We start from the raw sequence: 26,047 nt of genomic DNA, 5'->3' as shown, positions 1-26,047 counted from the left end.
TTTTTTTACATAAAATTAAACTATATTGAATTGATCAAGTATCGAACCAGGGACAGCAACTGACCGAATCAATATGTAAATTGATGAGTGGTTTATTTAATGAATTTTGGAATTTTTCCCGAATTTCTATCTAAATAATTACACAATTCCAAGATGGCGCCCAAATGACAAGATGGCGGGTGACACATCAATAATAAATGATTACTGCACTCTAGCGGGTGAGAATTCAACTAACATGGCGTCAACGCACTCTAGCAGACGATAACAAGATGATGGCTTCCAGCAGACGAAGACAAGATGGCGGACATGACATCATACTAGTTGACCTTGTTATTGGTGGTGGTAGGTTAGTCTGTAGGTGACTTCCGTGGAGGAAGGATCGGTCGCCAATTTTTTTTTTTTGGCCCTCACCGGGTTCGAACCGAGGACTCCGAGCTCCGTGTCGTAAATGTATGTTTTTTTTTAATATTTTTTATTAAAATTTTATTAATTGAATTTTAAATTTTTTTATTAAAATCGGATAATAAATTTAAAGATGGCGACCGTAACGGAAATTGCAACGGTGACGTCATCATCCATGATGACGTCAGAGGCTTAGCTGAGGCTGTAGACATGGATGCTTAAGCCTACATATGGACATTTCTAGCTGCTGGTATTTTTAAGGAATAAAACGGGAAATTTTCCCTCGAAACGTGAATTTTTCCCTCGAAAACGGGAATTTTTTTTCTTAAAACGGAAATTTTTGAGTCATTTTGAGTCATTTTTAAGGAATTTTAGGGAATTTTTGAGTCCAAGATGGTCGCCGATGACGTCATCCAAGATTCTCGCCGGATCCTGGATCCTGCGCCTGTCCCAGAAACGGCTATATCCTACTACTGTAACGGGACATTTTTTCGTGCGTACATGGCTGATGAACGTAACGTGACACTTTTTCGTGTGTGCATGGTCGAAGGAAGTGACATAATCCCCGAAATCCCCCTCCGTCCTCCGGTGCCCCAGGATGAACTATATATATCTACTGAAGCAAAGTAGCGGTCGGTTTAAAACTTATTTTTATACTTAAAGTCACAAGTGAAAATGAAGTTACAGTATTTCAACAACTTCAGTTTTGACAAACGAGCGCAAGAAGCCAGCCCAGTTGTTTGAGGTCAAGGTGGGTTGCGGTTAACCACTACTTCTAGCTTGTGACGTCAGCCATATCCCGGCTAGCCCGTCCTCCATGGCGGAGCGCTCGCCTAGGAGGAAGAAGGACGCCCGGAGAGTCAGGCGGCGACGCCCCAGGGAGGAGGTAAATAAGAAGATATGACTCGTGTGTGTGTGTGTTTTGGAGTCGATGAATGAAGAGAGGGGGGATATCTCGATCATGAGTAGCCTAGGGAGGGGAAATGAGGAGTGGCTACGGAGAACGGGAAAGAGAGCAGTGTGTGTTTGGCAGACTCGACCGCGGTTGATGAAGCGAATGAATGCGCGCTGTGCAGTAAGCAGTTTAAACTTCTGACTGAACTCTCTCTCTGTGCGGGTGAAGTCATCTGTCCAGAGAGGCGACCGTTTGCTTGGTGAGTCTTTGAGCCTGTGACGAAACGTGGAAGCAGATCCTCTTGTCTTGAAGGTCAAATGGGTATAATTTCATCAAGCTTGGAATAAAATTGCAGATTTATATTAAAAGAAAACAAACAGTCATAAATACGTGGACGGTGAATAGAGATTCTTGTAGATTCGCGTTTAAAATAATAATAATAATAATACTCGTAAATTTACGACGATAACAACTAGTTTACGAAGATCCCTGGATAATACGTAATTAATGTTCTTCGTACATTTAAGGTTAAAATTTTTAAAATGTTATACATAGAACAATGGAGATGTCATAGATGTCATTGAACCCTTGTATTTTTTCAGTCCATAGTAATTTTTAATAGAGTAGAAACAAAGGTGGTAGCCATTCCTTACTCTCGCTCACACGGCGATCGAAAACCGTAACCTTCTAACAACGAAGGGTCATTTAGGTGTCAACGCAATTAATTACGTCTCCTGTTGGAGAGCTCACGATTCATAATTGCAGCAATTACTGGTTACTGACTCGCGCGTGCAGTTAATAGAGCGTCTGTGCCAGTGAGAGGATGGAAAGCGGTTAGGATGAAGGGGGGGGGGGGGGGGTCGTAGGTCAAGGTTTTCTTCGTTACACCAAAGAGTTTCACGGCAAAGGCCAATAAAAACGGTTAATTCGAAAGAAAAAAAACACCACAAGACGTGCTCTCAGTGCATGCTAGAGTTGGAATATAAATTTGACTTTAAGGGGGCCCGCCTATTCAGGTATTTATTTGTGTTATTACTGTTTGTGAGACGGTGTGATAAGAGCGACGCTCGCTGGTGCTTCTATTGCGTTATCGCCTTTAAGCGCAAGGCTCTGAAATGCTCAGTCTTCTCGTTGTGCACAGGACGACTATGAGATTTGAGCTGAAACTATAACATTAGAAAGTGGAGAAATGAAGATAAAAAGTGAGTCCCTTGTGTGCCTTCAAGCATCTATACCGGATGTTTCATGCCTTAAAATTATTCAGAAAACACTCGTTTGAGTCATTTTCTGTCTTTTGAAAATACAGTTTAAAAACTAATTACGGAAACAGAACTACTCATCCGCCATCAGCGTATTCTTAAAAGCTTTTCGTTAACAGACACCATTCTGGTATCTTAAGCAGTTTTCAAATCGCGTGGTATCTTCTGAAGCTCGGCACACTGTATGTGTGCCCGGGTAGGCGGGGCCCTTGAGTAGGCATATTTGAAAAATATTTTCTTGATTGAGAAGAATGTGCTTGGGATGGAGTACGATTGTTTACAGTTCGAAACGATTGAAATTCTTGTTTACGTTTCGGTGTTCATTAGAACGGGTAATTTATTGCATGCATAGAGATTTCATTCCACACAGTTATTCTATTTTTCCGTTAACTTAAAAAAAAGTTCATGTATAGTATTTACATGTTTTTTCTGCAGCTGCCCGACTTGGTTTGGCAGTCGTTCTGAAATACATACAAAATCTGTGATTTTGAATGAGAAATAGCCCCGATCGGAACATGTTTAAAATACAAATGTAACCAGTTGCTGAGTTAAACATATTATAACGAAGTACATAGTTTAGATGCTATGTAATCGTAGCCTGACTATCTTAAGACAACAAAATAAAAACATATTGAATCGATTGAACTATTCATAAACTATCAACAATACTTACACTAAATTCGAGCAAAAAAATACACAAAATTGTAAAAGCATAATTATTTAGTAAGCTACTCCCTTGACGTGACGCAGTTGTCGGTGAGACTTAATGCTGGTATCGCAATAGCGTTACGGACGCAATGCGACAGCAGAATATCGCGTTGTTGTGAACATGTGATTTTTGCCCGATCGACAAACAAAAATAAACAATTACACATGACAAATGTTTTTCGCCACTACAAATGTGCCTCACATCTTCCATTCGGAAAAAAATAAACTGTGCGAGAACGCGTATTTCTGTGAGACGGGGGGTTAAGCTAAAGGGGAGGGGGAAATCATTGTACTACACGTACTAATATGGTGGCCGTTTGTTACAAAACCTTCATGTGGTTTAAAGACGAATTACGTACTTCAAAAAGTTTTTTGTACTAAGTATAGAACAAAAAATTGTGTGCGAGTCTACATATAGTAAAAAAAATCTTAAATATAGTTTTATGTCGTCCAGCCATAATTTCAACTCATATAAATAATATGAAGGTTCAATTCAGACTTTTTATATATAAACATATTAAACGGTAATATTTTGATTTAACTTTTGACGTGATAACGTCTTATAAATCGATGAACGCCGGCTGTACGCACGAAAAATTGCCACGTTCCGCCTGAGCCGAGCGTGCAAGAACCGGCCAATCACCGTGCGAGAAAATCTTATATAATATCAAACAGGTTAAGGCGGGCTTTTTAACTAATTGTTCGTGATTATATTTAAACAAATTATTGAAATTAAATTTGCAAAAACTGTAATTAATATTTGAAAATTAAAAAGTATGCAATTTTTCATCAATGTTTTCTTATGCCGTTATCACGTAAAATTATCGTCCGTAAACCGACTTTACAGACAACCCCCTTTTTTCCCTAACGACTTAACTACGGTCGTTAAATAAAACATGCTAGAAAAGCTGACACAAAATATAGACAAACGTCCGCCATATTGGTATGTGACACTCTGAAGAAAAAAAAAAGCTTCACGTCTGACGGCTAATGCTCCATCTGGATACTTTCCTAATCTCTGATAGTGACAGAAATATATATATATATATATATATTTTTTTTAACTATGACACGTCTGACACGTTCGAGAATTTCTTTTTCGCATTGACGTTACTGATGTGCCGAACGTTGGCAAACTGTTTTTTATTCGCATCGCGTCCAGCACGTCGCATTGTGATTCAAGTGTTTGCCTAACAAAAAGGAAGGAAGGAAGGAAGGAAGGAAGGAAGGAAGAAAGGAAGGAAGAAAGAAGGAAAGGAAGGAAGGACTTACTGCCTGTTGAAGCCCGCGGCCAGCGCGGAAGACCTACTGGTCCGGTTATGTGGCGCGCGCTTCCGTCAGGGAAGTGTTACGCCGACGTACGACCCGGTTCCTCTCCCATATGTTACCCCTTCATCCCCTCCATTCAACATTATTATATTCCACCGAACCGCTTTTTTCTTCTTCTTTCCTTTTCGGTGGCACAGTGAATATACTTCCCTCCCCCCTCCTCTTCCTTCGACACAATTTCATGACCGGTTTAGAACTATTGGCTGTTTCGTTTTCTCTGCCTCGCATAATGTATTCCGCAGACGAAAGTTGCTCGTTGATTGTTATGTCAGATGGATTATTTTTGGCCGCTTCAGTACGAGGCATCTTTTTAAAAAAAAAAAAAAAAAATCCACGACGAACTACGATTATGAAGGTTTTTATTTTATTTTAATGCAAGCTTGTCATTTTTTAGTGTGCGAGCTGCGCTCTTGCGATTCTAAGCTAAATGAACAGTCGGACTTGGTGGAAAGGGGAATTCGTAATTACTACAAATGCTAGCACAGACAATAAATGGCTAAATGTTACAAATAAATATAATAGTGTGGAAGCTTAACGTGGGGAAAAAAAAAAATAAGCCGGTGGAATTTTCGCAAACGTGAATGCTACTGTTAAGACAAATAAATTTTTTTAGTGTTCTCCAATTGAAAGATAAAAATATTGAAAATAATTATATTGGTAACTATAGTTAATTAATTTCCGTAATTTATTTATTTTTTGCCAGATTCGCTGCTCGCTCACTGAGGAATGTTCAGTGGTCGTACGTTAAATGCAGCAGTCGGCAACTTTATCATTTTGGTTGGTTGGTTGGTTGGTTGGTATCACAGGGGTGCCCACAAGGGGGGGGTAACGACGCAGACTGCGTCATTAAAATTTCAGGGGGGGGGGGTGGTGGTTAAAAGACGAGAAAAATGTATATATTATTTACATAATTATAGCTTCTAATGTGAAAATACGTTTCTGGTGCTTTGATAATTGAAAGGGATCTTGTAAATCAAATTGGCAACCCCGCACTTTCCTCAACAAAAGCAGTTTGGCATCTGTCGGTTCAGGATGGAAATATTACCTGATATGACCAAAATTATTATTAGAAAATTAGTTTTGATTAATGCAAAATGTGATAAAATATAATACTAAAAAAGTATTATATTATAAAATCATTGAGTAAATCATTGAGAAAATGGCATAAAAAATTTCGGGGGGGGGGGGGGTGTGCGCATCATTAGGTTAGGGGGGGGGTGAGTCATTGTGTTTGGGGGGGGTGGGCACCTCTGGGTATCAACAGCGTTTATGATAACAGTCGATGTTCTCCGGCGTACAGTTTTCGGATCCGGGATTCGCAGCTTGCTTGTCCTTGGAAATTCCATACAGGAAGCCGCGTTGGGAAAAGTCACTTGCCTGGTCACGTGAGATCGCGAGACCGTGTGCGTGCGCGCTGGCGCGTTGCGTGTCGCATGTGGACCGGAACACGCCTGTTGTTCGGTCCACGTTCCCCCCCCCCCCTTTCCCCTTAACTCCCGCATGCTCGCCCCTGCGACAGCAAAAGCCCGCAGTGTTGCCAAACGTAGTTGTTATAAGTTGGCCGATTAGGCAGAGACAAACCTTAAACCATTGTTGTTTGTCCATTTGAGCAAGCCTTGTGTTGTTACAGTTAAAAATAAATAAATAAATAAATAAAAATGAAACTGAGCACTATGTACCTATGTGATTGGATAAAACTTGTAAAATGAGGTTAAGAGAAATCTTAAAAAAATATTTCTTGTCCCTTGAAGCATGTCTTGCAAAATTATGGTCTATAACACATAGAACTGATCACTGCCTATGCAATTTGATAAAACTTGGTCATTGTAATAAAGTGATACCGTCAACTTTTTTTCCCGTTGGAAGTGTGTTTTGTTTGTTATGGTGTATAACATAACTGTTTTATAGAACTGAATCATGGATTTGAGGAAATGACATTTCAGTTGGTAATGAGAAACTATTTTAGCTGCTAGTTGTTTTAAATATGCTGTCTAGTTGGTCTAAGTGTTTGTATGTACGATATTTTGTTATATTTATTTGCTTTTTTAAAGTTTTTACTTTATTTGGTCGAGGTTGAAGTAGAGATTTTAACATGCTAATGTGAAAGAAAGAATTGTTAAAAATTGATTTCGTATTACTATATTATTTATACTGAAATCTCCGTCATGCATTTAGTCGTGTTCAGTTATTCATGCAGCTATGATTTAGATTCCTGTCACAGTAGAGCACTAAAATAAAAGGCGGTCATTAATGAAATGAACCCTAACCTTTTTTGCTTAGTCTGCGACGACAGTTATAATTAATTTTACTGAGTAATGAAAATAAACATCAGCAAATTATCTAGATCAATTTATTTCGATTATTTGAAATTTAATTTAATTTGTAAAATAAACATGATCGTACGCAGAATTATATGGGGGCGAGGAGGAATATAACACTTTTTTGTGCTGTTTGCTTTCAAATGCTTTCCTTTAATTTATGGGAATGATAGCTTTTTTTTATTATTTTTTTAAGGATTTCTTGAGATTTCTGTGAATTATAAACGCAATGATAACGTTATAAAATATTTTATTAATTTTTTACAAGTCTTTTGTCCAAATTTAAGATGATATATTTAGTGATTTGGGGGCCGATTTTACATTTAGTGGTCCCTTCGCCTAAAGCCTCTGTGCATAACCGTGTGACTTACAACCTCTACCTCTGCTTTAACTTTAGTTTTCCACTGTTGGCAACGCACAGCGTGTACACGCGGCAGGTGCTGACGGTCGTGTTTCGTGCCGTCAGCCGTGCCCGTCTGCAGCCCGCCTCCGTGTGTGATTGCAGGGCCCGACGCTTGGCGGCGCAGCTGTCGCGTCGCCCGGCGCGCGCGGGAGGGAAAGCCGCCGCGGCGGAAGTGGGGAGTCCCTTGCAAGTCAGTCAGTCGTCCGCCGCCGTCCGTCAGCCGCGGAGGTCCGTCGTGCGGGAGAGGCGCGCCGTCACCTCGTGTTCGAGTCTGGGGGGAGAGGATGTAGCGTCGTCTCGAGCGGAGAGAGACACTCACACACAACATCGCCTCGTGTGTTTCCGCCGTCCTCCCCCCGAGAGAGGATGGTGCTGTTCGGCGCGTCGCCCGACGAGCCGCTCGACGCGTCGACGCCGCGGCTGCTGCGCATGTCGCCGCTGCGCCACAGCATGCGCGTGCCGCCGACGCCGAGGCGGCGCCTCGACGGCGACGACGGCGACGACCAGTCGTCCACCGGCTTCAGCGACGACGCGGCGTCAACCCTGTCGGCGCCCGGGCCCAGGACCTCCGCCGGCGACAGACACCTCGACAAGATTGGTGAGTCGGTTAATCGCCTACTATGACCACGACTATTTCGTCGATTCATTTCACTCCAGGATAGACTCAACTCGCCCCGTATATAATAGAGCATTTTATTTTAGAATTCTCACCGGTAGAGACCGGAAAAATTCTCTGATTCATTTTGCGATGTGGTAAAATTGAAATACTTATACCTTTTGTGATGCTTCTGCCATTGGCTCACGATTTATCTGGAGAACTTTCAGCCAATGAGAGACCCTCAGCCAAAGAAGTGTCGAATAGCAGGCTCAGGCTACCCGGTCTAGACAACTCTCGAGTCAGCAGCCATGAGCAAGGAGATAATCGCTCAAGTATACACAGAACTCTGGAGTCTATCCTAGAGGTAACTGAATACGCGAATTTTTCCTGTATCTACTCATTGGTAGAGACAGGAAAAAATAAATCCTGGTTTCATTTCGCGAAATGCTAAAATCCAAATAAATGCATTAGATTGCTTCTGTGATTGGCTCACAGTTTATCAGAAGGACTCTTAGCCAGTGAAAAACCTTCAACAAAAAAAGTATCGAATCGCAAGCATACCATTTGATAGGTCTCACGAGTCAATAACCAATGAGCAGGTGGCATTTGCCTGCTTATGTAAGGGATTGTGGAGTCAGTCCTAGAGGTCATTGAAAGCACTCATAGGTGAGGCCACGTATTTTTCGCGAAAATTGTTTCGAGAGTAGTTGAGAGTTAAAAGAGACAGTAGAATCCAGTGGCTGATTCATAGGGGGGGCGCAGGGGGCGCGCGCCCCCTCCTTGACCAGGGCAGCCCAGCACCAAGCATGGTTCTTGGCAAGGGGAGGGCGCGCACCCGGCCGCCGATGTTATACAATACACATTCATACACTTACCTTTAATATTCGGGCGAGACGAAAATGAAACGGATAGAGCTTGGAAAAAGATCTCTGGCTGCATCCAAGCAACCAAGGTGGCGTAACAAGGGAGTGTGTGGAAGAGGTAGAGCTGCGCCCCCCCCCCCCCTTTTTGAGATTTTTCTGTATCCGCCACTGGTAGAATCGCATGTGTATCGTTATTGGTCGACAATATTTCCGGCGCGTGTATACTGTCAGCACACGAAGCATAATAATTGAGATTGCTGCCATAATGGCCAATGCTCCAAAACAATGTTCTGAGATATCAACGTGTAAAGTTTTCTTGGTGGTCAAAACACTTATGTTTAGCTCTTTTTTTTTCCACTAAATTCAGAATAGTTCTTCGTTCACTCAACATACTTTCATCCATTTCAAATACAACTATTAATACACAAACACATAAAATTGTAGGTAATCTATTTATCTGAAAACTTTCAACAATTAAAATGGTTCTCTTCAAAAAGGGCTCATAACATCATTACATAAAACTTTTCATACCAACACAACAAATTAAAATTTCTGGGTAATATTTGGTGACCATAGAGATTAAGATATGTAGAATTCATTTTTGTATTTTCCCCAAAAATTGGCTCATGGTCTCATAGGCTCAGCAACCTCCTGAATTCACCGCGGAAGCAAACGCGTCCTGTATGGCCTGGCCAAATAAGGCAAGGAATGGCTTCTCTTGCAGATGGTTGCCAATTACAAGAAACAGCTAGCGCAGGTTTATATTTCAAACTATGGGCGTTCAGAATTTATTTTTACCAAAACAATTCGTGCTCCTATTAGGTCGATAACAAGGTCACATCCTTTAGCGGGTTACGTGTTGTTGGGTAAACACGTCTTCTTGTTTACAACTGGATCGGGTTGTCAAGGGCGTGTCAAGATCACTGAAGTCCAGTTACCAAAGTGAATCATTTATGTGTCTATCTTTATGCCAAGTGATTTCGCTAAATAATCCTAGTCTATCAACTAATAATAGACGCAGTCATTTCGCGGTGTATTGACCACTTGGTTATGCTCACTGTTATACTCGAGGAATGATAAACTACTGATTGTCTGCCGCTTGTGCAACACGTAGACACTCATGTTTCGCGGATTTTTTTTAAATTTCTGTATTAAATTTTCGTGCCATTTTATTTTCTTATTAGCTATAGCTGGTGAGAAATGCAATGATTCCATTCGACTGATGGCTAGAGACCTGAACATTTCGCGGATTCATTTCGCGATAGGCTAGAATCCAAATACGTTTACCTTTGTGCTGCTTCAGTGATTGGGCCATAGTTTATCTGAAGGACTTTGGGCAATGAAAAACCTTCAACAAAAGAGATGCACGAGTCAGTAGCCAATGAGCAGATGTATTTTGCACGAGTGCATAGAGGTTCATGGAGTGTATCCTGTAGGTAATTTAAATCGCGAATTTTCCGGTCTCTACTGATGGCTGAATGGCTATCATTCTCTTGCGTGTTATATTAACGATGGTCCAGCCTCACACTACATTGAAACGCGTACTTATTTGTAGAACAAGTCTGAAAGTAAACTGTAGCATGAAATGGAAGATCCCTATTAAATTGTTGCGAACCACATAACAGTCGTAGATGCAGGGCCGGTGCAAGGTAAATTGGCGCCCTAGGCGAAACACCTTAATGCACCCTCCCCCCCGGGCCGGACACCCCCAAAAAATTTTTCTTGCCTCAAAATACATCACGTAAGCCTAAGATTTTGTCAACAATCAAATGTAAGCAGGCTTGTGTTTTTTTTTTTACTTTTTTACTTATTACAAATCATAAACAGGTCACCGTGGACTTTAATTAATTACTTACATCAATATAAACATTCCATACTGTTACAAAAATCCATTTTCATCTAGTTTCAATAATCGTTAAACATATTATATCAGCTGTTATGTGTCGTGCTGCGCCGCCCCCAGCTACTTGGTGCCCTAGGCGGTTGCCTAGTTCGCCTATATGGACGCGCCGGCCCTGCGTAGATGTCGCAGGCGAAGAAGGTTCCAAGGTCGATCTACACACTTTCACCTACCTCATCTTCGCCTTTCTAAATTCAGCGTTTGTGGTTTATCGTAATTTTTTAAAGGCTCATTTGAAGAAATCAACAATTCTTACCGGCATTTACAAGTTTTGCAAATTTTATTGATTAAAAACAAGACAAAGAAAATGTTATGAAATACCTCATACTAAAATATACATGTTAGCGAAATCATTCGTCTACCGACTTGGTCAGGGGAATTTTTGGCTTAAACAGTAGCCCACCATACTAACAGGACATCAATCGAATCGAACAAGATAACACATTCTTGCAAAATTTTAACGAAAAAATTATAATTTTCAGTATTTTGTTCGTCATGTCTGAGGAGTAGCCACCCTTAGAGTAGGAACGCATACATTAATGTGAAATATGATTGACTGCGGAGAAGCGATATATTCCTATTTTAAAATTTTGATAATTCGTGGCGGTATATCGTTTTTATAATATCGTAAATATTGATTAGATAAATATCATTATTTAAAAATGAACACCCACAGATATATAATTTTCAAAACTTGACTTTTCCAACACTAGCATTGCTAAACTTATTCATAAAAGCACATTTCAGTTATACAAAATTACGGAAGTTCATTTTCCTTCGTAGTATTTGAGCTTTTGGTAAGTTTGCAGAGTTACTTAAATTATACTTGTAGTGCAACCTTGCCAATTCGAGCTTGATACAAGTTTGAATTGACACAGACTTGCATTCGTTCGCAAGCTTGCATTTTGTTGCAAGCTTAATTTGATATCAGATTTGCAAGTATCGTTTACGAAAATATCGACATAGCAAACAGCGTGATATATGTTACATTGCGATGTATAATTTATCGCAAATATCGCGATATATCGTGTTGTGCATTATATCGCTCTAATTTTTTTTTTCCTTCAAACATATAGCATTTGAGATGTTTGAAAAATATCGTATCATTTCGTACAGATCAACATATCGCACATTCCTCGTGAGCAGACAGAGGTTGTAAGGTTGTATCGTACTCCGTTCTTACCTCTGCAACATATTCGTTAGACTCGCTGGAACGACGGGCCTAGAGAATGGAGAATGGGAGGGAGGGGGGGGGGGTGTCCTTTGATTACTGCAGCCAAGTCTCTAATGGGCAATTCCTTTCACAGGTTGTTTCCTGCTCTCTTCTGCACGGCCCTACGCCCGTTCTTCTCCCAAAACCCTCCTGCGCCGATTCTTATGATGCGTTATCGGAAACGATTGGAAAAATTCAGGGACTGTGACCGCTAATTGGGCTTAAAGCACGCGCGAAAAGTTAGCCCAATGAAGGGCCTATTACACCATAGGATTATAGAAAGTTTAACGCCGAGGTCGAAATTGGATAGCAAACTTTATCCTTTTATTTGTCTCTTACGTTTGTATTGTGCGTTCGTAATAAAACGCTCATTTATATAAAAAAAACATAAAAGTCATAAAAGGAATATTCTTTCACGTTTGGAGCTGTTGAGAAGAGAGTAGAATTTAGAGTTGAAATTTAAAAGGCACTAAGTGCAACAAATCTGATTGATATGAAAACGAGAAAAGTATAAATACTAGCCATGGCACTTATATTTAGCTGGAAATATAATAACAACAAAGTTTTGGCATTATCTCTCTTTTGAAAATCACTAGTCATTGCGTATAGGATATTTAGTTCGAAAATAGTGGACATTTGTGTTTTAGCACTTAGTGACAACGTCTAATAAATCGATGAACGCCGGCTGCACGCACGAAAATGTGTCCCGTTACGCACATTGTCCCGTTACGCTTTGTCCCGTTATGCTCATTGTACGCTTGCGCCGCATCTATCTCTCTTCCACTCGATTGGAACAAACATCGATTTGACTTTTACGAGGCACATTAAACTTGAAACACTCCCATTCGTTTCCTACTTTTCCTATCATCGTCCTATCTTTAACAGAATAATACAGATTGGAACAAGTTAAATAGCAAACATGTATAAAAGTTATAGTTAAAATAATATCTTCGTTAAAGTAATAAACATATTTGAATTAATGAGTGCAAATAAAAGTAAATTTATCAATTCAATTGTAGATATCATTTCACTCCTTCTTTGTATCCATACAAAATAGTGATAATTCAATAAAAATAAATCAATTTTATTCATAAAAGTATGCAATCATTTCATCAATGTTTTGTTATGACGTTACGTTAAACTATCGTCCGTAAACCGACTTTGCAGACAACCAATTTTTTTCCCTCTATTTAGGTAGCACTTTTTTTTTTAAATAAACATTTTACAGAATTGTTTGTAATTTTTAAAGCACGCTACATGTATTTAAGAATGATAACTGATGAAGAGGAATTGAAAAATAAAATACATGTTAAAATGACTGGAATGCACTTCAAACACATTTTTCGTTAGTTCAAACAAACCTTCTTTTTGTGTCGTCTCACCTCATTCACCTCCTGTCCTGACTGAAGACTTCAGTTAAGTAGGTCAGCCGGTTTTCCGATTTCACCCGAGACCACTATTAATCTTCTAACGTCTTCCCAACCTGCGGCGAGAGAACGACTGTCTGGTTATTACGTGTTTTTTTTTTGTAACATTGGTGGCTGGTGCGGAGATTCCGGCCAAAAATTACCTGCGACCACATATTCACGATTCCGTGCAGAATTCTCAAGCGCCAGAGTACTTATTTTTACAAAAAAAAACACCGAGTGTATAATTTGGGTCAGGCTGCAGATGAATGTTTGAAAAACATTGAAAGTTAGATTTCATTCTCACAGTTTATTTTCCAAATGAAAAAAAAAATCTTTTTTTTACAACAATATCCATAAATAGGGCCATGTATTTTTCGCGAAATGATTTCCTGACCAGCTGTGTGTGAAAACTTTGTTAGCATTATCTGTGTTTCGTGGTTGGCTGGATTTATTTCAGATACCTGTATACTATAAGCACCAAATCACAGCCATCCATCCAGTGCGGAAGCAAACGCGTCCTGAATGGCCCGGCAAAATAGGACAGTAGCTTTTCTTGCAGGCGGCCGCCAATTACAAGGGAATAATCGCTGGCGCAGGCATACCTTAATGCGGTCTAATGAAAAATAAGACTTTTTTGCGAATGATACTGGCCTCTTATCTGTAGGTAATAAATTCTGGAAGGAGATATTAAAATATTTTAGGGAAATTTTACTTATTTTTATGTATTTTTTTAATCAGATACGGTGTTTTATGAGAATTATTTTTCATTTAAGTAATTGCTATAGAACGAATTATTTTGCAAAGTAATTTCACGATAGCCTAAGATTCAAATACTTACAACTTATTTATAAGACTCTTGCCAGTGAGAAACCCTCAATAAAAACGGTCGCACATCACTGGCTGCTAAGTTGGGGTGTCTTATCACGACAGCAGCCAATGACAGGGTAACATTGACCCGAGTATGCACAGAACTATGTTGTCTATCATAGAGGTCATTGAACCCGCGATTTTTCCCAGTTCCTAGTCATTGTTTATTGTCTTATTGCCTCACAAAATCAGAGAATTTACACACATCCTATGTTGCACACCAAATTCATTTTAACCTCTATACATAATGCTCTTATTTTTTGTAGTGTAGCGTGTAACAGTACTTTGAATTTTCAACGGTAACACGTTATAATATTTATTGGTAAAAGTGTGTACTAAAGCTGGATGCATAACTCCATACAAACCTTATTTAGAAGCGATTATTTTACGTGTATTCTTCTGAAAATTCCATTTGTCATTATTTTTAATTGCTCTGAAATGTTTGCGATTATCTGCTCGCGTAAAGCGGTTGCGTATCATTTATATATTTTTTTAAAACTGAAAACATGACCCACCCTTATATGCAACTGCAATGAAATCTCCTGAATTCGATATAATTATTATTATTTATTTTCACTTCCTACTGGAATGGATTTTGCGGGATTTTTCAGGATGGTTTCAGAGTAACAGTCCTGCCCTCGCTTCGCGTATAGCCGGGGGCTGTGTTGATAATGCGAATTCCAGTGGCCAATCCCGTAAAATAGGTTTCTGATTTTACACCCAGAGATTAAATGCGGGATTGGAACACGGTGTGCGCGATTAAAACTAGGGGAGAGTCGGCGTTTCGATCAGCGTTAAAAACAGCGTTCTCTGCTCTCGTAAACCGCAGCACCGCGGTTTCCAGTGAATTGCGATCCCCTCCGGCCGAAGCTGACTCGATGATAGCCTTTTACGGCTCTAACACAGGGGATGTGCGAAATGCACGCATTACCTCTAATTCTCATCGCAATAATGATGCTAGCGACGTCCTTCTGCTAACCACCGTTCCGTAAGCGGTTCCCGGCGTTCAGCGAAGAGGATTAAAAACACGCTGAAGACCCGGCTTAGCGATAATCAAAGGGAATTATTTAAACTTTTCTTTGCGAAGAGCTTCTGCTTGTGGAGGGGAGGTTAATGGGTTTTTAAATTTTTAATATATATGCAGATTGATCGGGGGTTTGCTTAGTTGGGGTGTAAATGTTATTTGATAGAGCCTGCTGTAATAAGTAAGAATTAGTTCTGTTGATGCCGTTTGTCGTTTGGTAACCCAGTAGGTTATTTTTTAAAGAAAAAATTGAGGTATCTGTATCCTAATATAAACTACTAAAGATTAATACTATAAAGCTTACATAATATTATAAAAAACATTTTTAATATAATTAGGGTGCTGAACCCCCTTAATTTTACTTTCAAAATGTAGGCCTAATACAATTTATGAAACTATTTTTCAAACGCATATTCATTCTGTTTTTTTTCCTATTTAAATTTTATATGTATTTTACCTTTTTTATTTTTATTTTTTAACATTAGAAACCAAGTTATTCAACTTTTATGTAACCTAGAGTTTATGTGCTTCAATAACTGAGTTTTTTTTAGCATTTACTATACGATAAAATTAAAGTTAAACTGCAAATGACTTGACTTCTCTGTACCACATAGGCTTCTTTCGTTGCGTAACTACAGGTTTTCGCTTTGAATACATTAAAATTAACATTTGGTACGTTGTACTGAAGAATTTTGTTGTGTCCTGGAAAATGTTAGAATACTTTTTCGTACCTTTCACCACTAAGCTTTGGTAAAATTCTACGATCTGTTGATGAAACTGTGTTTTAAAAGTTTTTCGGTTCACACTTTTTTATTTGTTTGGAATTAGCTTTTAAATGTATCATTATTCCTAAAATAAACTTACTGAAAATTGTTTTTCATCAGTTTTTTTTTTTAAATTACATTGGAATTGGTTCCACTGTAAAAAAAAAATAATAGCACAGGTATAACTTATGTTTTCGAGTGAATTACATAGTATTTTCAATAATCTGTACCGCATATATATACACATATTTTTTTAAATATGTTATTCAGTGTGATTATGTGCGTTTAGATAAGACAACGCTTAAAAAAGCAACTGTGATGTAAGAGGTGAGACTTTCTTCCTTTCACATTAGAGATAATGATACAGTCTTGCGACAGTCATGCCTAGAATAATGATGATAACATTTGTTTTGTTTGATTGTAAAGCGTTGTCAAATAGATAAGATTAATGTTTCGCTGCAGTCAGATATTTCTCGGGAAGGTTCCCGAGACGTAATTAAAGTGGGCGGGTGGGCGAGAAGGCACAGTTAAAGGGAACTGACTCAGCACTGTCTGGCTTGTAAAAGCATGGCCAGGCATGGTCTGGTTCCCCCCGGGAAGCAAATGGCTGCTATCTGTCTGGCCTCGTTTATCTTCCCCCGGCCCCCCACCCGGGGAGCTGCCGTGCATTTTCGTTCCGCGATTCGGATCGGTGCCGTCATCAAGGACGGGCCTTGGATTCCCGGGATGGAACATGACCTTGGGCTCGTGACGCCGTTCAGCGGAGCGGTGAGGTCCACCGCGCGCCACTCGACACTTTTCGGCACGTTTGGAACACTTAAGTAGGGGGGGGGGGGGTCTGGTCGGTGTGTGTGTGTTAATGAGTCGAGAAGAAAAGCGCGACGCTTGCTGTTGCTTCTTGGTGCGGTGTCTAGGCTGTGGACTGGCGCGCAGTCTTCTCGTCGTGAAATTTTGAACGCTGACCATAACAACATATGGCGGAGAAATGAAGATAAAGGTGTAGTGCAAGTCCCTTAAGTGTTTTCAAGAATCTGTATCGGTTGTTTCACGCCTAAAAAAAATACTCCGAAAACACGACTTTTAGCCACTTTAACTCTTCTAAAAACACAATTTAAAAACTTAATCAAAAATCAAAAGTAATTTTCTGTCCTCAGCGAATTCTTAAGAGTGGGATAAATAGCTACTAGAAATTCCAGCTGCTTGATGCGTAACATGTGCGCCTGATATTGTGCGTTAGACCGATATTGCTCTGAGTCCCTCTCGATAGGCGACACTTCTCAGTCCCACGATAAGGACCGAAAGGGGTGGGGTGGCACTGCGAGGCAGTCGGATTTAGTTTTCCTTGCTGTCGCTGTGTTAGCTCGGGATATATGAATGGATGTTCATTTATAAATGGTGAAAACAAACGCACGTTTTTTAAAAGGTAATGCTCGTGGTAAATTGCATTTGTCTGTGCGAAGAAAACGGCAAATTTTCGGCTCAAACATGAATGTGCAGTGACTTACGCGTGTGCAAGTAATTCGCAATTGTATGAAGATAATTATTTCCAAAAATCATATACTATAAAAGAATGTTACATGTAAATCGTTCAGTTTTTACTATTTTGTTATTCCGATTACTTTATTTTCTGCAAGTTGTCAACTTTGCGCTAATATAAACCTTTTTACTAATTAATTTTGCTTATTAATAACAACATTAACCGCATTCTGACAACTGAGATCATTCATTATACATTTCCTCAATGATGTGTAAAAATCTCATTCATCTGCATTAACTGGTTTGTTCTCTACTTGCAGTCGCATTGACCACTAAAACAGCTCTAAATGCAGCCCTTTATCGCCCTCTTAAATGCTTTTCCTAAACAGACCCCACTCGGATATATTGAGTTTTTTTCTGAAGCTCTGCACACCGTCTATAGGCAGCGCCCTTGGAAAACGGCAAGTTGTGAAGTGCGGTGGATAATAAATGAATAGATATTTTCGTTATAATTGGAGACCCGGAAATTTTCTCAGATTAGTCTGGCGTCAGGGTAGAATTCTAAACCCTAGTTGTGCTCAATCCTCCTTTTTTTTTCTTTTCCATCGACTGATTTCTTAGTGAGGACTAGGGGCAGGCATTTTTCGCGAATAAATCTGAACGCCCGTTAGACTGCAACAAGGTATACTCGCAGCAGCGGTTTCTTCCTTGCGATTGGCGGCCGTCTCCGAGAGAAGTCGGCGCCTTGTTTGACCGAGCCACTCAGGACGTGTTTACTTCCGCAATGAATTACTGTGATTGGTGTTATATCAATCGACATGTACCTGAAAGAAATTCACCCAATCACGAAACACAGACGATGCTACCGTGTTTTAACTTATAACTAGTCTCGGAATCTTTTCGCGAAATATGTATGGCCCTAGTGAGGACCTTTTTCTTATTCACGCTTGTGTAGGGGCGTGCATTTTATCTTGCGACCAAATGAATCAGCGAAATTTACGTACGTACTTGTAGTAACAGAAGCGATTTTACTCATTACTAGAGACCGGAAAAAAATTTACGTATTCATTTCGTGATATGCTTAAATTTAAATAATTATACCCTTGTACTGCTTCTGGTATTATTTCACTCTGGGTCAGTTAGAGACCCTCGTTCAAAGAAGTCTCGAATCACAAGTTGCCCAGTTGAGATGTCCCCTCCCATCTTCACCAAGTCAGCAGCCAATGTACAGGCGACGTTAGTACGCAAAAGATCGCGGATTCTATCCTGGAGGTTGCTGATTGCGCGATTTTTTTCCAGTCCCTGCCAATTACTGAGTGTCGTGGGCATAGGCCACGGCACGGTGATTACAACCGTGAAGTCCCATTGCTAGAATGATTGTGCGATGATTTCCATTGCCTTTCGCTGGATGAAGGTGAAAGGTACATCACAAACTCTCAGTCTCCCGCGTTCGTAGCAATATCTAAAAAGTAAAACAGTTCATTATTTCCATTTGCCAACTCCAAATAATGTGTTATTTTTTTAAAAAAATTTGGTTTCCTACTTACTAATTCTCACTTAAAAATTATTTTCTATACTCAAAAACTAAAAATCTAATTTTAACCAAGGTTAAACCTTATTGCAGGATCGTAATTATAATTTATAAATAATATAATTATAAATATAATTTTAACCAAGGTTAAACCTTATTGCAGGCTCGTATTATATATGAAAACTTATTCTTATATTGTGGTTTTAGTTGAAAAAAGTTATTTTAAAAAAGAGGCATATTTAATCTCTTATAATAAAAATGTAAGGTTTAAAGTATACCTATAGCTACTTAAGTAATTCTTTGTTCTCCTATAGCGTACGAGGTTTTAGCCGATTTTATTCCAACATACGAGATGTGATCTTATTACAAACAAAGTGAAAGTTTATATATAATTTTAAGTAATCTCCTTCAAAATACTCTCCTTGGCTAGCGATGCGCACTTATCCCAAATTTTATTCCATGATTGGAAGCATTTCTGGAAGGTTTTTCGGAAGGGCCTTCAGCTGCTCCGTCGTGGCCCTCTCAAAGTCGGTAATGCTGTCAAAACGTTTGCCTTTTAGCACGACCCATTTTTCTGGTCTCTGTTTCGCAAACAAAACTTAATGTTTACACGTTGTTCGAAATCCATGGTTAGAGATACTGAAACTTCGGGCATTTATTTAGTCGCAAGCTAGAATGCAAACCTTCGCACTCTCGCAGTGTGTTCATGATTGGACCGTAGGTATTTGGACACGCCCCTCTGTGACCGTGAGCGAACGAAGCCCAGCTAAGAGAAAAGCAAGCGAATCAAGTTGTGTCGATTTACAAGGACAAAAAGGTTTCTCACTAAGAAATTAGCCAATGGAAAAGCAAACTTGGGTTCATGACACCTATGACTTGAATTCTACCTTGAGGTTAAAATCCGCGCAATTACCGTGTGTCTACCAATGATGGGTGTCAGACACGGTAAACACGACCTCGCTCTCTCGGCTCTGGAAGCCGACTGACAAGTCACAACTTGTTCAAACTTGACACTGACTATCTCTACGGATCAGGCTATCGGGCTTATTTGTCGGCAGCTTTTGTAGCGTCAGCAGTTTCTAATATTAAAAAGTTATTCACAGTATTTTTTTTTTGCTCGCACCACGTAGCTTGAAATTCAACTAATTTTTTTTTTGATCCAACACACGTGTTTAGTGAAAATAATTTTCTTTATTACATGTTCCTTCAATCAAAAATAATTTAGCAGTAAAATATCGTACGGGTGCAGTAAAGCAAGGTTGCATTTCCCGCGAATTTTTTTCCCCAGCTCCTCCTCAAGAAATTGCGAATTAAATCAACGTAAATTAAAACGAGGGCACGACGATTCCTTTCCTCCCATCCCTTATACTGTTTGAAGCAGCCAGGCCATGTTGTGGCTAACTGCCAGATGCTATCTCAGTAATTACTCCCTGGAGGTTCACATGCGGGCTCGTTTCTCCTAGGCCTCGACTAATTAAAAACACACTCCAGGAGACGACAGACATCTTGTCGTTTACCTGTATCTTCTACGCACCGAAGCATGCGATTTTTTTCTTGTTTATTTGCGAGCGTTTTTTTCTCCGGAGAAACATCTGTTTTCCGTCTGATCTTCCCGGCAGTTTTTTATTCAAGAAGAAAGGTTTTTTTTTCTGCTGGCGAGTTGTGGTCTTCATTTTTTTCTTCCACGATCATGTATCGTTCCTACGCAATAGCTTTTCCCAGTGGACGCTTTGTTCGAATTGGTCAGTTCGTAGTTTCGTAATTTGGGATTTCATAGTTTCAATTCGGATACGTTCATCGTACGCTTGTTTTCCAACCACCATAGGCACTCCTATGGTGTTTATTTAGAAATTAAAAAATATGTGTAAGAAGTATCAGCTTTAAAATATCGTGATATTTTATCTAATATGTCTTGCACATGTCTTAAACGCATCTATACTAAAAATGCATAACTTCACCTCTAATGGTTTTCATTAAAATAACAGTAAATATTTTTTTACGCTAAGTATCGCGTCTAACTGTTTTGGTGGTTTTACAAAATTTAAATGTTTAAAATAAGTCAACAATTCCGGGACGTTTGAATTTAAGAAATTAAAACAAACACGTCGAATTCGTAGTTTTGTATTTTGTTATTTTTGAGTTTCCGTAGATAAAAAAATATGACAAACTAATTTACGAAGTGCGTCACAGTTTTTGTATACAAAATAAGTCAATAAGCTATTTCAGGTACAACATATGCAAATTCTAACACGGCCTTGATTTTCGAATCCAATAGAAATTGATACATTTTTTTATTCATTCATTTTATAATGGCCTTTTTTTTGCAATTGGTACGTAACAAAAAAGTTTTATTTATTTACACTGCGTTTCCATTAATTATTTATTAGGTTACATACATATAGGCTACTATTAAAACACGTAGGCTATGTATATATAACATTAAGGTAAAACACATTAACATTACCTTTAATTAAGATGGTTTTGTTTGGGAATACTTATATATTTTTCCATGAACGAGACAAACATGTTGGTTTTCTTCCGGTAGGTCATTCCATATCCTACGTGCCAAGTAGGTGAAAGAGTGCTTATAAAGTGATGAATTAATCTCGTTATTATTTCTCACGATGTGACGATGAAGGGAATCGAAGCCGACAAGCTCATCTGTCAGATAAATGTAAGCACGTAACCAGAGTTTGTAACATACAAACCTTCGCGTCTTACGTCTTACCTGGACGAGATATTCGCCCTCTGGCGTGAAATTTTGACGTGCTCTCCTATGGGCGCCATGCTCATTAGGCGAATAGTTGGCTGGAATCCCACCAGAGGCAAATACAGACTTTGGCATTTAGTCCGTAATCAACAGCCCATACGTGCTGCATTAAATCCACCGCGATGTGGAATATAGACATTATCTTCTGCTGATTTGAACCAGCGTTAATATTCGATAACTTTCAAAGGCCACTACAAAATATTATTCGCAGTTAAACTGGGTTCGTATTATTAACCGGGAAATTATGCTTTGTATTGTTTCAGAATCTCCAATTGTTAAAAGTCATTTCTAAATCGTTCCCTGATTACCTCTCCAGTACATATTAATTACTCACATTAATAAGCATAATAAAAATAATATTTTTTTATCTTTTTAATGATTAGAAAAACAATTAAGTTGACTGAAACATCAATCTATACTAATATTATAAAGCTGAAGAGTTTGTTTCTTTGTTTGAACGCGCTAATCTCAGGAACCACTGGTCCGATTTGAAAAATTCTTCCAGTGTTGGATAGTACATTTATCGAGGAAGGCTATAGGCTATATAATATTATCAATACCATTAGGGATCCTTACTAAAAGTCCAATTTAGAATCAATTGCGTTGGAGGGGGTTAGATACAACATGCAGTACACGTACGAAGTGTGTGTTGACAATGCCGCAGGCGCATAGAAGTATATTTCCTATTGCCTATTAACATTGTTGCCACGCACTAGATGCCTTATCATTCTTAATTTTCCCATACAAGTAAAAAACACCCGTGTGAGATATTAACAACGAAGCAATCAGTACCCTCATAAGAGTTGAATTAGTATTTAAATACTTTTTATCACTTTAAATCGCAAAACTAAACTATTGTTTTTTTCCCTCTCTCTGTGTTTAATTTGTTTTTTTATTGCCCTTTTTTTCAAGTATATATATTTTACAGACTTGAAACTTCACAGTAATGTTCCTTATGTTACGCCGGATGACATTTTCCGATAATTAGATCCCATGGGTGGTTAAAACCAGGCAACATTGGGTACTTTGTCTGCATGAGAACAGGATTTTGCATTGTTCATGCCTTCTGCGTCTCCATGGCAACGGGCATTGCGCGGCAGTGGCGTACCCACAAGGAGGGGCATGTATAATGAGCGGCGCAAGAGTGATCTGCCTGTAGACTGCCGTAGCGAAGTACGGGTACATCAGTTGTACGTTGCGTGCACGAGTCGGGAAACCATCGGTGCTATTCATTTTTTCTCAGGTACATTATACAGCATTGTAATAAATTTTCACAGAATTTTTTTTTTACCATTACTGTAAATGGGAGATGTGGCTTAATTATTTTCCATTAGTATAGCCGTGCGAAGCCGGGTCAGGCAGCTAGTAAAAATATACAATTATGTGTCAGTTTTTGTACGAAATGCTCAGGTATTATCTCGAGAGAAAAAGACTTATTTATCATATGCAAAAAACCCCATAGCCATGTGTTCTGCAAAATTACAATATTTTTCTTGTACTAATAAAAAAGATTTCTTGGCAACTGGTTGTCAAAGGAATCTTTCGTAAAAGTACAGAATTTTTTTTATTCTTCATACGGGCGCGTTTTGTGGAACGTGATGACGGGGCGGGTTTTTTTTGTATTTTCACAGCTAAAGCCTTCTCGTGGTGTTTGGATGGGGAGGGGAAGGGGTTGAAATGTCGCGGCGCATTCGCAGTCACTCGGCGGGCATTGCAATAATCGCTGGTTGTTAGCGATGCCGCAGCTGGCGGCAGCGTGTCAGCAGCGGGTGATTAGCCCAATCGATTAGACATTCTGCCGGCTGCGCGGAGGTTGTCGGGGCCCCCTTGCCTTCCGCTATGATTCTCTTCCCTTCCCTCCCCCCTTTCACCGCTCTCGACAAGCACCACGCCGTGCTACGCAACCAACGCTTCCCCTCCCCCTCTCTCTTTATGCGCCGCTTCCAAATACGAACACCAATATCCCGTTGGCCGCTCGGATCGATGTGTTCGCGAGTGGACGGAAGTACGAGGTGGTTGACATCGACTGTTCCCCTCGCGCACTGTACAGTCGCGTTACCTCTTACCCGTCCTCCGGCGAAGCTTGGAGATGGTTCGCGACAGAACTGCAAATTTCACGTGAGACCTCGTTTACACCTGGGTATCATAGAAGGTTATGAATTACAGAAAATTTACTACGGAATCTTCACCGAAGGATATTCATCTCGAATTAAAGAATAATAGTTGTTCGTGTAAAAAAAAACTGCGCTGGATCCTGACTTTGTTTTGTGTTCCGTGAAGGACAAGGTAAACAGGCACTGGAAAATAAGAATTTAATCATACTAACATAAATAAATGCGAAAGTTTTAATGTTTGTTACTCTATCAAGTCTTTAAAACTGAATGTTTTTTTTTTAATAAATGTAATGTTGTGTGTGTACATCCATTAAAAACTTTAATATCTCATTTTTTGATGTAGGTATCACTATCTAAATCGTTATAGTAGTAATTTTTATGTTTATTTATTTACAAAAGAAACAATATTCAAACAGGATATTTTGAACTATTATGAGCAACTTATTTGCATTTTATGTTGTTATACTGTCAGTTACTGTAATACTTTTTTGAATACTGTTCGCGTGTTTTATATCCCTTGTTGCAAACCAACAAAAAATATAGTAAAAAAAAGTTCGCAGTCAAAAATGTATTATTTGTAAATGTATTCTCTGAGTTATTACTGGTTATTAAGCGAAAAGTTTTACCTAAAAACACGTGTATTATTTTTCAAATTAATAGTTTCTCATATGTGTGGATTTCCATTGTATTCTGCTGATGCATTCGGTAAGGGGCAGTTCATTAATTATGAAAGGGTACCGAGGAGGGGGGTTTATAAAATCTCTATATGACCTTACCTTACGGGGAGGGGGGTGGGGTTAAAAGCCTTTCTTACGTAATATTTTACTACCAGCATAAATTCGCCTGCACGGAGAAAAATTTTGGTAACGCATAGTATTGCTCACATTCAAACATTATGCGAGTGTTGTGTCTCACGTGTCGCGAAGGCTAGGTTCCCGTGAACAATGCAAATGACACGACGAAACTAAAAATATGTAAATTTTCTGTCCTGCGGTGATGGAAGTTTCCCCGTCTCCCTCCCTCGCCCCGGCTGCGGCTCTGACGCCGGTGAGCGGGGATGCGCCAGCGGTTCGCGACACCGGCTCTGCTCGCCTGCCCTGGATTCGCACGCAGATCGTCGTTCGTGTCGGCCAAGCGGTCTATTTTTTTTTGTTTGGTCGTTTTGTTTTGCCCGTGGTGTACCGGTGGCTAGCGGTTCGCGCCCCCCTTCCACCCTCCCTCCGGCATGCAGCTTCGTCCGCTCTCAGCCTGAGGCCGTGAGGACCGGCGAGTCCCCACAGTCATGCACAAGCTGTCTAGGGCCGTGGTTTTTTTCTCTCGCGGAAAAGATAATCCAGACCAGCCGCGTGTTGGAACTTTGTGGCAGTGTCTGCGTTTTGTGTTCTGTGGTTCGGCTGGGTCCACTGTCGGCACACCAATCACAGCCGTCCAGTGCGGAAGCATGCGCTACCGGAATGTCCCGGCCAAGTATGTAGGCCGGTAATTACAATGCCAACAATCGCTAGCGCGGGTTACACCTTATTGCTGTCTGATGAGCGGTCAGATTTATTTTCGAAAAAAAATTGTGTCCGTAAAGTCGTGGTGCATTTTCGAACGGTTACAAGAAAGCAACGAAACGAGATAAAAATTGTGAAATCTTCACGAAATAAAAGGTAAACTCTCCAAGTTTGCATACCTGGTCAGTGCAGTTCGATGTGGCCTCCAATTGTTGTCCTACACACATCGAAACGGTATACCAGTTCTTCCCACACACGGTCAAGGACGTCTGGTGTAACAGAGTCAATAACGTCTGTGATTCTCCGTTTCAAGTGATTAATGTCGCTGATATATTCACCGCACACACTTTGCTTCACATAACCCCACAGGTAAAACGTATAAATGGATTTAGGTCCGGAGATCGTGGTGGCCATGGCTTGACATCGCCCACCCCTTGCCTATCCACCGCTGGGGGAATGTTCGTGGTCTTCGTGGTGTTGCTTCATCACCTGCGCGCGCACACCGTTGCGCATCATACTACAGGAACTCTTAGTGATACTGTCCAATGTAATGCAAGTTTCAAACTTTGCGTTTCGTTTCTGTTAGCCACAACAAGGTTCATAACTTTACGGACATACAGTACGTGCCCCTACAAATGTCACCTGTTCATTGGTGGGAGAATGTATTTCTCGCGAAACAGTCGGAGCGCCCGTTAGACTGCAATAAAG

General features: G+C 39.8%; 1 protein-coding gene across 1 annotated transcript in view; it reads left to right on the top strand.

The window, feature by feature from the left end:
• The first annotated feature begins 1,452 nt into the window (after nucleotides 1-1,452).
• The window catches only part of LOC134542110 (PDZ domain-containing protein 2-like), a 388,063-nt gene continuing 363,468 nt past the window's right edge, over nucleotides 1,453-26,047 (top strand). The window contains exons 1-2 of the mRNA XM_063386060.1: nucleotides 1,453-1,556; nucleotides 7,417-7,912. Of these exons, the coding sequence (XP_063242130.1) occupies nucleotides 7,681-7,912 (232 nt within the window). The 5' untranslated portion in view covers nucleotides 1,453-1,556; nucleotides 7,417-7,680. The remainder of the gene's footprint in view (nucleotides 1,557-7,416; nucleotides 7,913-26,047) is intronic.

Source organism: Bacillus rossius (assembly GCF_032445375.1).
Source record: "Bacillus rossius redtenbacheri isolate Brsri chromosome 4 unlocalized genomic scaffold, Brsri_v3 Brsri_v3_scf4_2, whole genome shotgun sequence".
In the NCBI taxonomy this organism is placed as follows: Eukaryota; Metazoa; Arthropoda; class Insecta; order Phasmatodea; family Bacillidae; genus Bacillus; species Bacillus rossius.
Note: the sequence above shows the minus strand (reverse complement) of the source record. Positions and strands in the feature narration are given on the sequence as shown.